This window comes from Silurus meridionalis, chromosome 3, assembly GCF_014805685.1.
Source record: "Silurus meridionalis isolate SWU-2019-XX chromosome 3, ASM1480568v1, whole genome shotgun sequence".
In the NCBI taxonomy this organism is placed as follows: domain Eukaryota; kingdom Metazoa; phylum Chordata; class Actinopteri; order Siluriformes; family Siluridae; genus Silurus; species Silurus meridionalis.
In genome coordinates this window covers 29,166,362-29,180,194 of record NC_060886.1, presented here as the reverse complement: position 1 = coordinate 29,180,194, position 13,833 = coordinate 29,166,362, and the positions used below count along the sequence as shown (strand labels likewise).

General features: G+C 39.4%; 1 protein-coding gene and 1 long non-coding RNA gene across 4 annotated transcripts in view; one reads left to right on the top strand and one right to left on the bottom strand.

Moving 5' to 3' along the window:
- Positions 1 to 13,833, top strand: part of dnah7 (dynein, axonemal, heavy chain 7) — a 92,701-nt gene that overhangs the window by 23,973 nt on the left and 54,895 nt on the right. Inside the window, 7 exon segments of the mRNA XM_046843368.1 lie at positions 1,249 to 1,349; positions 2,463 to 2,592; positions 3,279 to 3,491; positions 5,564 to 5,662; positions 6,057 to 6,305; positions 10,664 to 10,813; positions 11,664 to 11,846. Coding sequence (XP_046699324.1) covers positions 1,249 to 1,349; positions 2,463 to 2,592; positions 3,279 to 3,491; positions 5,564 to 5,662; positions 6,057 to 6,305; positions 10,664 to 10,813; positions 11,664 to 11,846 — 1,125 coding nt within the window.
- LOC124381650 overlaps positions 1 to 13,833 on the bottom strand; it is a 57,588-nt gene that overhangs the window by 16,888 nt on the left and 26,867 nt on the right. For 2 of the 3 annotated variants that reach the window (XR_006924905.1, XR_006924899.1), the window contains exon 1: positions 418 to 1,171. The exons of the other annotated variant lie outside the window; for it this stretch is intronic. This is a non-coding gene — a long non-coding RNA (uncharacterized LOC124381650). Of the gene's footprint in view, positions 1 to 417; positions 1,172 to 13,833 lie in introns of those variants that run through there. 3 annotated transcript variants of the gene reach the window in all.

Genomic DNA, 13,833 nt, shown 5'->3' with positions numbered 1-13,833 from the left:
GTATGTGTGTGTGTGAGAGTGCAACTTAAAAGGTAACTTAAAAGGTGCATTCAAACTCATTCAATTACATAAACCACATCAAAAGTTCTTTGCTAGCAAAAATTGTGCCTTTAATCACTTCATTAATTAGCACATACACTTGGGTATGAAACGTAGCCTGCATCTTCTCGAACGCTTGCTTCTGACACTCCAAAGCAGCACGATCATAAAACGAGTGAGACAAGTAAGAGACCATGACCAGCTGGTTGCGTTTTACTGCTTTGAAATGATTACATCTCCAGCAACAAGCTTTTAATACGAAATATAATCCAGCCCAAGCGTTTCTGAATCGCCGTACGAGATCATAGATCAGTACGATATACACACACACACACACACACACACATACACACAATATTGCCAAAAGTATTGGGTCACCTGGTCATCTGGAGTGGACCTGGTCGTCTGGAGTGTCATCCGCCCAGTCACTGCACCTAAATCCTATTGAACTGTGCTGGAATGAACTGGATTGCAAGAAATTGATTTCCAAAAAATGTCCTATTCATGCTAAAATGTATATTTCAATGAAAATAAAGTGGAACATCTGGACATTTATACATTTGTTTGGTCAAAGTAAATATCATTTGACATGACCGAGTTTGTTGCATAGAAGCAACATGCAGGGGTCTCAAAAAAACTATAAACCCCACTTTTGTGGAAAGATTGAGTTGAGGATGAAGATGGGTTCCTTTTTGAGTCAAGGTTTCTTCCTCATATCATTTCATGGAGTTGTTCCTCACCAGCGGCTCGCTCATTAGAGATGAATGTACTGCATGAGGACAAATTTTGACATTTAAAAAGTATATTTGTCATCTATTTATCTCTGTGCAGATGCTTTGGGACAGTATTGTTAAAAGCGCTATAGAAATAACATTAAATAAAGAAAAAAATTGAATTGCTGACTCGTCTCTATTCTCCTTCTATGCAAATCATGCTGACTGTTTTAGGAAACCAGAGTAAGAAAAGAAGACGACGCAAATTCGGTTACTTTCAAAGCATTGCTAAAACATTATATGCGAGTTGAGACGTAAATGAGACATACCATATATATAGCTAACCAGATGCTTGTGAATACTTGTTTTTCCTTTTTTGAGAAATATATCAACCGTTATCACAATCGAGGAAAAGAAAAACGAGTCTCTGTAACCTTCATTTCCGTTCTAAAAGACTTCGCTTGTTACTCCGATCGAATTCATCTGCTTCTCGTAGGGCCTGCTATCCTGTGGCGCGTGGGCATGCTTTGACGAGTTCAACCGCATCGACCTGGAGGTGCTGTCTGTGGTGGCGCAACAAATTCTCACCATTCAGAGAGTGTGTGTGTGTGTGTAACGTCTTTCTACAGTACATCCTACATGATCAGACCTGCACAATCTGGACAGGGTCAGTAAATGCAACACTATTCTTTATATCAAGTTTTAATTATATCGATATCCTCATTAGAAGAAAACTTTCCGTGGACCATCTGTGTGGCGCCGTTCTGGGCACTAGGCGACGTTTCAAAATAGACGTAACGGGAATTTAAAAAAATAGAGGTCATGACGCCCCTTTTAACGCATTTCTCTGGGAGCTTTTAGTGATTTGATCTCCTTCGGCTGCTGTTCTAAAAGGATATTATGAAGGAAAACGAGAGCTAATAGCAAGAACGTCATGCTGATTGTTCACTCGCTTTTGGTTCATGTGTAATTTCATTCACTTAGCACACCTTTTACATTTTGGGTTTTGTGTCCAAAGTAAAAAATACCATGCGGATACTTTCAAAACTTGCATTTCCCATCTAGGCCTTCAGTGGTGTCCTACCTGAACCTCTTAATACCATCATTATGACTATAGAAACCATCAATATCATATTGAAAATGCTAAATCATTACTAAAGCAAGAAACCCAACGAACACAATGCAACACAAGTCTCCTTTCACTGGAGCCACAGCTGAACCACCTGCATACATCATCTCAAGCAAAAAACATCAATAATTTTTTAAATGCAATAAGTTTTTCCTTTGGATTTAAAATAAAGGCAAATTGTGTGTTTGTGCAAATTCTACAGGACTAGGAAAGAAAAAAAAAAGCATGTACGGTTCATGAAAAAGTTTAACAACTGATTTAAACCGTTTGGCTAAACTTTCCTCACGATGTAAGTGTATCTGCGACCAAATCAATTTCTTCTTTGTCAGTCAAAGGAATATATTTGAGCTTGTGCAGTTTGCTACAGATGCGGTTTGCGAGCTCTGAATAGTGCGCTCTCTGACCATCCGCTTAAACGCGACTGGACACCTGTTAGAGGGCCTTGTTCATTTCTGCTGTTCTTATGGCAATACGTGAAGCGATTCACTGACCAATAAATGTACACATGGCATTACATAAAGTCTGCATATAGTTGATAAATCATTTCTAAATCCATTCTAAAAAAACCCTTGTCGCCTCATAGGGATCGCAGCTCATGCTGAGACGCTGATATTCGAGGGCACGGAGTTGAAACTCAACCCATCCTGTGCCGTCTTCATCACCATGAACCCAGGATACGCCGGACGCTCGGAACTCCCTGATAACTTGAAGGTACCATCATCATTTTTAACAGCCTTATTTATATATATATTATTATATGAGTTTTGCTCAAGGGCCCGAGAGTGGCAGTTTAGAAGAAATGGGATTTGAACTCACGCCCTTTTTGATCTGAAGTCCTAACCTGAAATCCTAACATCCTAATCACCTTCCCCACAAACATTCAGAAGTCATTTATAACCATCTGTCAGATGAAACACCTCCCAGACCACCCTTTCACCTCATTCACAGGTCGAAGATCCTCCACAAAGTGGAGCTCAAACTCCTGGTGGTAATATTGGAGGTATTCGGAGACGGGGACGCGAACCCGGCGCATGCGGCGTGTTGCACAGTTGGCGCCCGTACAAATTGTTTTCCCACCAGACTTCCTGGAGTAGCAGGGGTCCTCGACTCAATTAAAATTTTAGCGGATTAGCACGGTTTAACTTTTACCGGATTAACAAGGTTTAATCTCTGAGTCGTAGAAGCGCCGAAGCTTTGAAAAGCAATTCTGTTTTTAAGTGTTTTTTTTTTTTGTGTGTGTGTGTCGGATTTTAATATTGTTGTGCTATGAGTTTGCTATTTTGGATGAGTGATCTATTATATAAAATAAACAGAATACGAGTAATGGGGTGCCAAACTCATTCTGCCAGATTTCAATACGAAGTGCAAAAAACACATCTTCGAAATCTCTGCCCCAGGCCCTGTTCCGCACCGTGGCCATGATGGTTCCTGATTACGCCCTGATCGCCGAAATCGTGCTCTACTCCTGTGGTTTTGTAACGGCTCGTCCACTTTCCGTGAAGATCGTCGCCACGTATCGCCTCTGCTCTGAGCAGCTGTCCTCTCAATGCCACTATGATTATGGTATGAGGGCCGTCAAATCCGTCCTGACTGCCGCTGGAAACTTAAAGGTAAGCCAAGTTCATTAGGAAAGTCTTCTAGTTTTCCCATCTACACTCAGTATCCCATAATGAAAGTGAAAACAGAATTCTATAAAAGTCTGTATGTTTTTTACAATGACGAGACCTGAGATTCACTTGAAAATGGACTCGGTTGCCTCCCAATTCTCTTGTTTGTTGCTGAGATGATTAGAGTCCAATGAGATGATTAGAGTCCAAAGTTCATTGATTGGACATTATTTGGAAAGATGCACACCTCTCTATAAAAGCCTCGCAGCTAACAATGGGTATCAGAGCAAAAAAACAGGCCATGAGGATTGTTGCAGGACACAGATCTGGGGAAGGCTACAAGAACATTGCTGCTGCACTGAAGATTTGCAAGAGCACTACGGCCTCCACCATTCTCAAAAGGGAAGAAAACCAGGACTCTTCTAAACCTGGCCAAAATGAGCAACCGGGGTAGACAAGCCTTAGTAAGAGAGATGACCAAGAACACAAGATGTAAAAAATGGGCTGAAGATCCAGAAGGACAAGCATCACTGCAGACCTTCTCCGATCTGGACTTTTTGGCAGAGTGGCTAGACGGCAGTTGGCAACTTTTTTCCACCTACATTTTGGCTTTAAAGTGATTCTGGATGCTCAGGACATGTAGACGCTGTCAACTTACATGCATTTTGACTTATTACATTTTATTTGCATTGCATTTTTTCTCCCAAAGCAGCTTTACAGGTAACTAGATTACTAAATCATATATTTGTCTTATTTGTTTATCCCGAATGATCAATTGACAATGGAAGGAAGAAAAACCCTGAGAGAGTTCCTTTCAAGAAACCTTGAAAGGAACTAGATTTAAAAGAGTGACACCAAATGTCCATTAACTGTAGCTATAGTTCAGTCATTCTGACATTTACAATCATTGTAGCGAAATGTTTCTATTAATTCTAGTTACAATCCCCCTTTCTGGTTCTATGCAGGTGCAGATAATTAAAATAGAATATAATTATTATATATAATATTAATCATCACGTTTATTTTTCAATGCTGATTTTTGCGACTTTTTGAAAAATAACAAAAAACTATTCCCTTCAGAGGTTTACTGGAAAAAAAAAGATTCCTTGAATATTTATTATTATTTTTTTGAACATTCTAATTATTTACTGTTTTTTTTTCTTGCTATGGACCTGATGACAATCCCCCCCAAAGACAACGTTCTGCTTCTGTGGATTCATCATTTGCATTGTTTATTCTTGCCTTCATCTTCTAGCTGCCTTTGATAAATGTTAGGGGATTTGCATTCGTTTGTTTTTCTGAGCGTGTTTGTCTTTGCCAAGTGTTTCACGTTCCGCAAAGGCATTACACGAATCAACCTTGTTCTTACTGTCTTCTGGAAGCCAGTTCCTCCTTAAAGTTTTATAAAGTCATCAGGACATTAGAGGCAGCTAAAGGAGCAAACGAGGGTTTGTGCTGCATCGAAAAAAAATGTTCTTTCTTAAATCCAAACGAGAAAAAGTAGGAAGCTCAGGATTCTTTGGTTTTTGGATCTACATGGATGTGCAAGGAAAAAAATAAAAAACATCACTACAAACTGGTCTATTGATGACATTTACATTTATTGCATTTTCGTGTTGCTTATTTTTGCAAAGCAGCAAAAATCTGGATGAGAAATTGTTCCTGGCCTCAAAACCTTTCCATTTCATTTTTCCATTTCAGCAGATTCTTTTTATTCAGCGTCCCAAAGAAACCCCCCCCAAAAAACTAATGCCCACCGCCATTTGGATGGCAATTAGTTTTCGGGACTGCACTCGGGACCGAACCTTTTTGTCCTGTTGCTGAATGACTTGCGGAGCTCGGCGCCTCCTGGGCTCGACTTGTAAATGGCAGCGATGGTAAAGTAAAAAAAAAATCCGCAAGAGGAGTGTGTGAATGAGACTTTTCCCCAGAAGACATCAAAGAGTTGTGTGTGTGATGATGCTTTTACTTCGATGGCAACCTCGAGGGTTGCCCTTTCCTTTCCTTTCTTTATTTCTTCCTCTTGCCCCTCGCACATTATTATTTATTTCTTTTTGTTGTTTTAAATGTCACAGCTGAAGTTTCCGGAGGAGAACGAGGACATTCTACTGCTGAGGTCCATCATAGATGTGAACCTTCCCAAATTTTTGGCCCACGACCTGCCACTTTTTGAGGTAAAAAGAAAAATGCCTTAGACTGTGAAGTAAAGGCCTATCTATCTATCTATCTATCTATCTATCTATCTATCTATCTATCTAGCTAGCTAGCTAGCTAGCTAGCTAGCTAGCTAGCTAGCTAGCTAGCTAGAGTTTGTGTTATCTAGTTTGGGGATAGATGAATGAATAGATGGATGGATTTGTAGATATTTTAACATCCCATTCCATATTTAATCCCCACTTTCTGTTATAATAACCTCCACTCTTCTGGGAAGATGGTTCACTACATTTTAGGGTTTGCTTGTGGAGATTTTTGGTCATTCTGAGGCTCTATAGAATCCCACTCAAGATCTTCTATTCCATCCCATGTAAAGCATTACTTCCCCCCTTTTGGTTTGCTAAACCCCACTAGGGAATCACATCCGATCTTTTTCCGGGGGTAAAACTCCCCAAACCGGACTACAGCATCCTGCTGGAGGCCATTAAGGAGAACAGTGAAAGGATGAACCTGCAGGTGACCGACTTTTTCGCTGAGAAGATCCTGCAGGTTTTCGAGATGATGATCGTGCGCCACGGCTTCATGCTGGTAGGAGAGCCGTTCGGAGGGAAGACGAGCGCCTATCGAGTCCTCGCCAACGCCTTGAACGACATCTGCGAGAAGGTAGCGCTTTTCTCTTCTTCCTTCTGCCCAGAAATACAACGTGGCATCATGTTTCTTTTCGAAATGAACCAAAAGGTGAAAAAGTCGGTTATATAATAAGCATAAAATGTAATGTTGTGCTGGTTACAATACAAATTCCCATTTTCTGACATGCCATTAAATAACATACAACTAAACACGGTCAACTCCAGAATTATTGGTCTCCTTAAAAAAAAAATCAGAATATGAACAATGAATCAAGGTTTTTTTTTTTTTTTTTTTTTTTGCAGAAATGTTGCCTTGGTTTGTTTAAATCCAATTTTTGTATTAATGCAAAATAAAATTGTCTATAAAAGGATGTGCATTTGAGATTTGGACTTGGAATCTGCAATTTTTTATTCCGTAGCATTTAAATCTTTTGACAAGTGCATTAAAATCTGTATTAGTTTGGTTCTCCAAATATTCACACCTGTATCTAATAAAGGTGAAGCCCGAACCGGATCTTTTCCACTCGTGCAATAAGAAACTGTCAAAAACCCACCAGGCATTTGACAGTTTTGAAACTCCAGCACTGTTAGCAAGGAGGGTGACCTCTGGATCTGGCAACTTCTCAGTCTCAACCACTCGAACCCATAATAAGTCAAATTCATCCGGCAATTGTCATTTTCAATTATATACAGTGTAAAAAGTAACACAAATTTACGTCATTTGGGCAACAGAGCAACTTACAACAGAGAAGTTGATGGTTAAGGGCCTTGCTCAAGGGGCCTATTTTGGGAACTCGTGACCTTCTGATCCAAAATCTAGTGCCTGAAACATGTACCACATCCTACATGAGCTTATTGGAGCCTTCATGACAGAAAAGAGGCCAAAACTAAGGATGACTACAGTATAATCTTAAACATCGTCTTTGTGTATACATTTGTATCAATTTTAAACATATCTAATCATTCCATAGAATTTCTTCATTTTTTTCACAACTCTACAGTGTAGATTTGGATGTGCGCTTGGCTTCATTATCTATTTAAAAGTCAATCCAAGGATAGGCTAGAATATTCTTTGAAAGGAACCAGACTCCAAAAGAAACCCATCCTCATCACCGAATGTCCATTCATTACAGTTCCATCATAGTTGAGGTCTGATGTTCAGTGATAGGAGCGCAACGTTGCTCAGTAACTTCATGGCTGTTGAGGTGGAACTGTTCCCACGTGTGAGTGGTTTTCACCGCTACACACATCTACAGCCATGTGCCATTATCCTCAGCTGTAAAACCGAAGCTCATCCATATAACCATTTCTGATTTCTTTACCACATTGCATCATTGTCTGCACGTCAGTCTAGTCATTCCAAATAAACCACAATGCCCAGAAATAAATTTGATCTCAACAACCAATATAGAAGCGTCTGTCCGTGCCTGCGAACGCAGGATAGGGCCCTCGTCTCAATCATCTGCCATGTTGTTAAATTCGATTTGTAATTTTTTTTCTCTCAAACCGAGCCCAGATTTCAAATAACTCCATTTCTCAAATAGATGTAGGCCGATGATCCACACTCACACCCACACACACCACATTTCACATCGCCTTGACCTCAAAAAGAATTTTAGAGAACGAGCCAAAGCAGTGCAAGCGTAATAACCCGCATGTCAAGAGACATAAAATGCAGATTCGGTACATGAATCTCAAGCAGCGCTGCTCTCTTGAAGTCGGCCCACTTTCAAGTCGAGTTCATGAAAAACTGAAGTCGGTACAAATAAGATTAATGATCGGAAAGGCGGACGTGGCGCTCGTGGTTGCAGCTCGTCATTCATCTACTAATTTACTAATTGGCTGGAGAGCTTTAATTTCCAGTTTACAAAAGAATGATTTTCCTTTATTGTAATTCAAATATTCAAGCACGTTTCACGAGATGGTGCCAAAATTTGACCAAAAATAAGATCTAAGATCCTACTTGTGCAGATGAAACACAAAGAAAGCCAAGAGTGAAGAATAAAACCAGAGTCTGCAGAATAAATATGAATCTTGGTGGTGTTCGTGGGTCAGAACGTCGAGGTGGTTAAGGTCATGAGTCCCACAGCCCCGAACCGCCACTTAAGTCATAGTAGATTTGTCAAAGAAACGCTTTCCTTCATGTCTAAAAACAATGGCAGGAATATATAAATGAATAATGTGCGTTTATAAGATGAGAACATTTGCACCAAGGGTGAAGGGCTTTGCTCATGGGCCCAACAGCTTGGTGGTGCTGGATTTGGACTCGTGACCTTTCAATCCAGAGGCTGATGCCTTAAGCACCTTCCATATAGAAGGTATATAAAATCATTTTAGATGCTTAAATGATGTCAGTAGACGTAGCTACTAGTAGCTCATTTTGGGCCCCTGAGCAAGGCCCATCATTAATCCCATCATTGCTCATCAGATTTCAATGATGCACCACAGAGTCGAGGTCTTAAAAAAAAAATTGCTGGTCCTCGATATGGATATAGGCGATATAATTATAGATTTGAATGCCATGCATATATAATGTTAATATCTTATGGAATGTTAATTTTGCAATAATTTCAGTACATAAATAATTGTTGCCTGTGCAATAAATTCATTATAGTCTAGTTGAACTTTCATTGACTTTTCCGCCATCTGTTTTCACTGCTGCTAAGATTTCATTTCATTGCACTTATTTTATTTACATCTCTTCGATTTTATTCGGCTTCAATTTTACTGTGAGCAACTGCAATTCAACACATTTTCCAATGGGATCAATAAAGTTATTCCGATTCTGCGAATGAGAAGAGTGTAATTCGCTCCCGATAAGGGCGCTGCCAAATTCCCGTAAATGTAATTTAAAAATGTAGAACTGAAGAGACTTATATAACATAACTCATAGCGAAATGACTAACTTTCAGCCCACTGCTTCATCCGCTAGCAACAAAGGCGCTAGGAATTTTCTTAATTATGACTCGACTACCACTTTCCTAACTGCAATTTCCCTCACTTTGCAAAAAAGCCTACTGGGGGAAACAAGAGAACGAAGAACCCAACAGCAGCTGCACACCATTACCTAATTACAGCTTCCTTCAACTTTAACTAAATGTTAGCAAGAACACTGCTAATGAAGTTCATCCTCTCACCCTTTTTATACAAGTTTTTTTTTGGACACACAATATTATTAGATTTGCCAAGGATCTAATCTCCATTCCTAATCCCTAACCTGGACCGTTGCTTCATGTATTATTTTCTTCTGGATAAAAAATATGGACCAAAACATAATTAAGAAACCCTCATTTTCCAGCTCACGGCTTTGCAATGTTGGCTTGTGTTGAAAAATCGCAGTGGCAGACTGACATGCCTTAAAAAGATTGAGGGAAGCTGGAGCAGGTGCAGATCATTACCCAATTACAGACACACTTCATTGGCTGGTTGGTGTAGAACACACAAGCCCTCTAGCATCAGCGATTGGGCAAATGTGGATGTTTTGAGTAATAAACATAAAAAAAAAAAAAAAATCAACAATTCTTTTGATTCTTTGAGTCGTCATCTTCTGGTTCACGATATAGATAATATAGATGGTACATTTTAACATATTATTGTATTCTGACTTTGTTGCCCCTGTTTTCACTGTTGTTACACAAATAATTTCACTTAATATATAACTTAAGTTGTATATTTATTCACATTTTCTTGTTTGTATTTTACTTTAATCTGTACTTTAATCTTTAACTACAAGCAACTGTAACCAGACAACTTTCCTAGAAAATCAATAAATAAGTCGGATTTCGATTGATATCATAAGATTTGTTTCGGCCATATTGGAATTTTGGTCTACTTCCACATTTATTAATTGTTTCCTGTTTTGTGTATATTTGCATGCATTACAACTTTCTCCTCGCCTTCATACTTGGTTGTCAGAAAGCCTACAAATACATACGGACATTATTTTTTATTTGTTAGCTTTTAGTTGTCATTTCGGTTGAGTGTTTGGAAGCTTTGCTAATTATGGACTAATAACTCAGTTTAAGGCTTTGGGTTACTGATGGGAAAGTCGGAGTTCAAGCCTGAGCACATCTTGGGCCCTTGCGCAAGGCCCTTAACTCTTTCTTCAGGGTTATATCAGCTACATAGGCCTTGCTCAGGGTCCCAGCAGCTTGCTGATGCTGGGATTTGAACTTCAGTTACAGAGGCCAATGCTTTAACCACTGAGCTACCTCTTTCTATATATAAGCTTTAATTTTTTCAATTTAGATTTCAGAACATGTACATTATACATTGATTTCCAGATTTTCAGAGATAACTGCAATCATCCAATTTGGAAATATCAAACCTTCTAACTATTTACTAAATAAAATGCACATAATTTCTAGCAATACCTTCTTCCCTCATATACAGGGCTTGATGGATGAGAACAAAGTCCAGATCACTGTGATTAACCCCAAGTCCATCACCATGGGTCAGCTGTATGGCCAGTTTGACCCTGTCTCTCATGAGTGGTCCGACGGCATCCTTGCAGTGAGCTACAGAGCCTTCGCCACGTCTCAGGTGTGCTCTTATAGTAGTTTTAGAGATTAAACACATGCACTTCAAATTTCTTTGTATTAAACTTTAATCAATTTCATTTATAAGTTTAATATTCGGATCCAATGATGATTCCTGCATCCCCCCTCCCACAGCTTCCAAAGTCTAGCTAGTACTATGATGATGTTAATAACCAAGGAAATTTGTTTTTGCTAGCTCGAAATGGGCTACATAGCTTTTCATACACATGTCTGAAGATGCTAGATGCTAGATAATGGTGGCAAGATTGCGATTGATCACCTGGTTTCAGCAATGGGAGTCGGTCAGTCACCATATTCACAAAAGTCTTAGGGCACCTGACTTTTCCAGCAATATGCGATTCTTCCTCAAACTGTTTCCACACATTTCAATGTAGTAGCATTACATTTTCATTTCGCTCGACCCATTACGAGACCTTGAAGTGAGCTCCATGAAGATATGAAGATACATGGGCTGGAGTGGAAGATCTCCCGTTATAGGTTATCTGACCTCAACCAAACCTCAACTTTCCTACATCGGCACCTGACTTTCCTAATGCACTTGTACCTATATTAATCTCCACAAATCTTCACAAGCAGCTGCCACAATCTAGAGGAACATCTTCCAATAGGCCAATAGGGACTAAATGTGGAATTGGGTGCTTAACTTTTGTGCATATGTGACTCATGACACATTCCCTAAAATTTCAGTGTAACTACATCCCTCACACATGCATGCTTTAACAATAAAACTCAATCAGTTTCGTCTGCTGGTTAGTTAGTAAGCGAAAATGCTCCTCCTAACTGAACCTTCCAGCGTCTCCAGCAAAAAACAACACTATTAATCATCTCTTTAGACTCCAGACAGGAAGTGGCTGATCTTTGATGGCCCTGTGGACGCAGTGTGGATCGAGAACATGAACACAGTGCTGGATGACAATAAGAAACTGTGCCTGATGAGCGGTGAGATCATCCAAATGTCTCCACAAATGAGCCTCATCTTTGAACCCATGGACCTGGAGGTGGCGTCGCCCGCCACGGTATGATTCTTCATAACAACTAATGATATGTTTGCTCAGCTGCAGAAGGGGTTCCTTTACTGCTTTCAAAACGATGCTACAATTCATTTGTATCGTTTTTTTTTTGTAGGATGAAACCCAGAGTTACAAGGCAACTCTGATAATGGGATTTTGATCATAACACTAAAGAGTCACTAAGCAAAACGGCAAACAGTACTACCTATTATTACTCACTACTGGGGTGTAAGAAATGATTGATACACAGCATAACGATATTTAATACAGTATCATTTTTTAAAACACACAATATCGATATATATGGAAAAAAAAAAACATACAAGATTCATAGTGTCTTGTTTTGAGTTTATATCCAGCCCGCTAGATCAATAACAGTCGTCTTGTCTCTGAACCTAAATAAATACTAGCATAAAGGCATGCGACTAATGTTAGCGTTAATTTCTACCTGTTTTCTAGGGGCACTGCTGTAAAAAAATAAGGATATAACTTCCACTGGAAGTAATTGCAGCGTTTGACGGCAAAATGTTTATGTGCGGTATGACTAGCTCAGATCATGCTACTACTACTAGCCTAATGCTAATGCTAATACTATAATACAATAATCCTCAATCCCACTTCGTAGTAGGTGTCTCTAATGACGATGTGCATATGTTTAAATAATAATTATAAAACTTGAAGCCCCTGAGGTGTGATTTGGGTAACCCTGGCACAGGTACTATTGAGTTAGCTATTTTTTAGCTCATTAGAATTATTTGACTAGGCAATAAAAGTTTTACTTTTTTGGACGGGAAATTTTAGCAAAAATCCACCCACATTTGCTACACAATCAGAAAGTTTGACAGGTAGTCTAGTACTTCTAGTACTTCTAGTCATCCTGGCAGAATTAAGTAAGCAATTGTATGCAATACGATGCAATATAAAATATACGATGCTATGCAATTCGATAGTTCACTTTGATTTCTCCAATTCAGTTCTCCAATTTACATTACTCACATCACTTCATTACCATAAACTGTTTACATGCCATTTTTTGCACATATTTCTGGATTGCTGCTATTTGCTCTTTTGTACAACATTTTGTTTACATTTTTGCTACTGTTAACTTTGGCTCTTTACAACACGTTTAGTGGCGGAGCAATTTTGTGTTTTGTGTATTGTCTTGCACTGTTTTGTGTTGTCTTTGCACTGTCCTGTATTGTCTTGTGTTGTCTTTGCACTGTCCTGTATTGTCTTGTGTTGTCTTTGCACTGTCCTGTATTGTCTTGCACTGTCTTGTGTTGTCTTTGCACTGTCCTGTATTGTCTTGTGTTGTCTTTGCACTGTCCTGTATTGTCTTGTGTTGTCTTTGAACTGTCCTGTATTGTCTTGCACTGTCTTGTGTTGTCTTTGCACTGTCCTGTATTGTCTTGTGTTGTTTTTGCACTGTCCAGTATTGTCTTGCACTGTCTTGTCTTGCACTGTCTTGTATTGTCTTGCACTGTCTTGTGTTGTCTTTGCACTGTCCTGTATTGTCTTGCACTGTCTTGTATTGTCTTGCACTGTCTTGTATTGTCTTTGCACTGTCTTGTATTGTCTTGCACTGTCCTGTATTGTCTTGCACTGTCTTTTGTAGTCTTGCACTGTCTTGTGTTGTCTTTACTGTCCTGTATTGTCTTGCACTGTCTTGTATTGTCTTTGCACTGTCCTGTATTGTCGTGCACTCTCGTGTTGTCTTGCACTGTCTTGTGTTGTCTTTGCACTGTCCTGTATTGTCTTGCACTCTCTTGTGTTGTCTTGTGTTGTCTTTGCACTGTCCTGTATTGTCTTGCACTGTCTTGTATTGTCTTTGCACTGTCCTGTATTGTCGTGCACTCTCTTGTGTTGTCTTGCACTGTCTTGTGTTGTCTTTGCACTGTCCTGTATTGTCTTACACTGTCTTGTGTTGTCTTACACTGTCTTGTGTTGTCTTTGCACTGTCCTGTATTGTCGTGCACTCTCTTGTGTTGTCTTG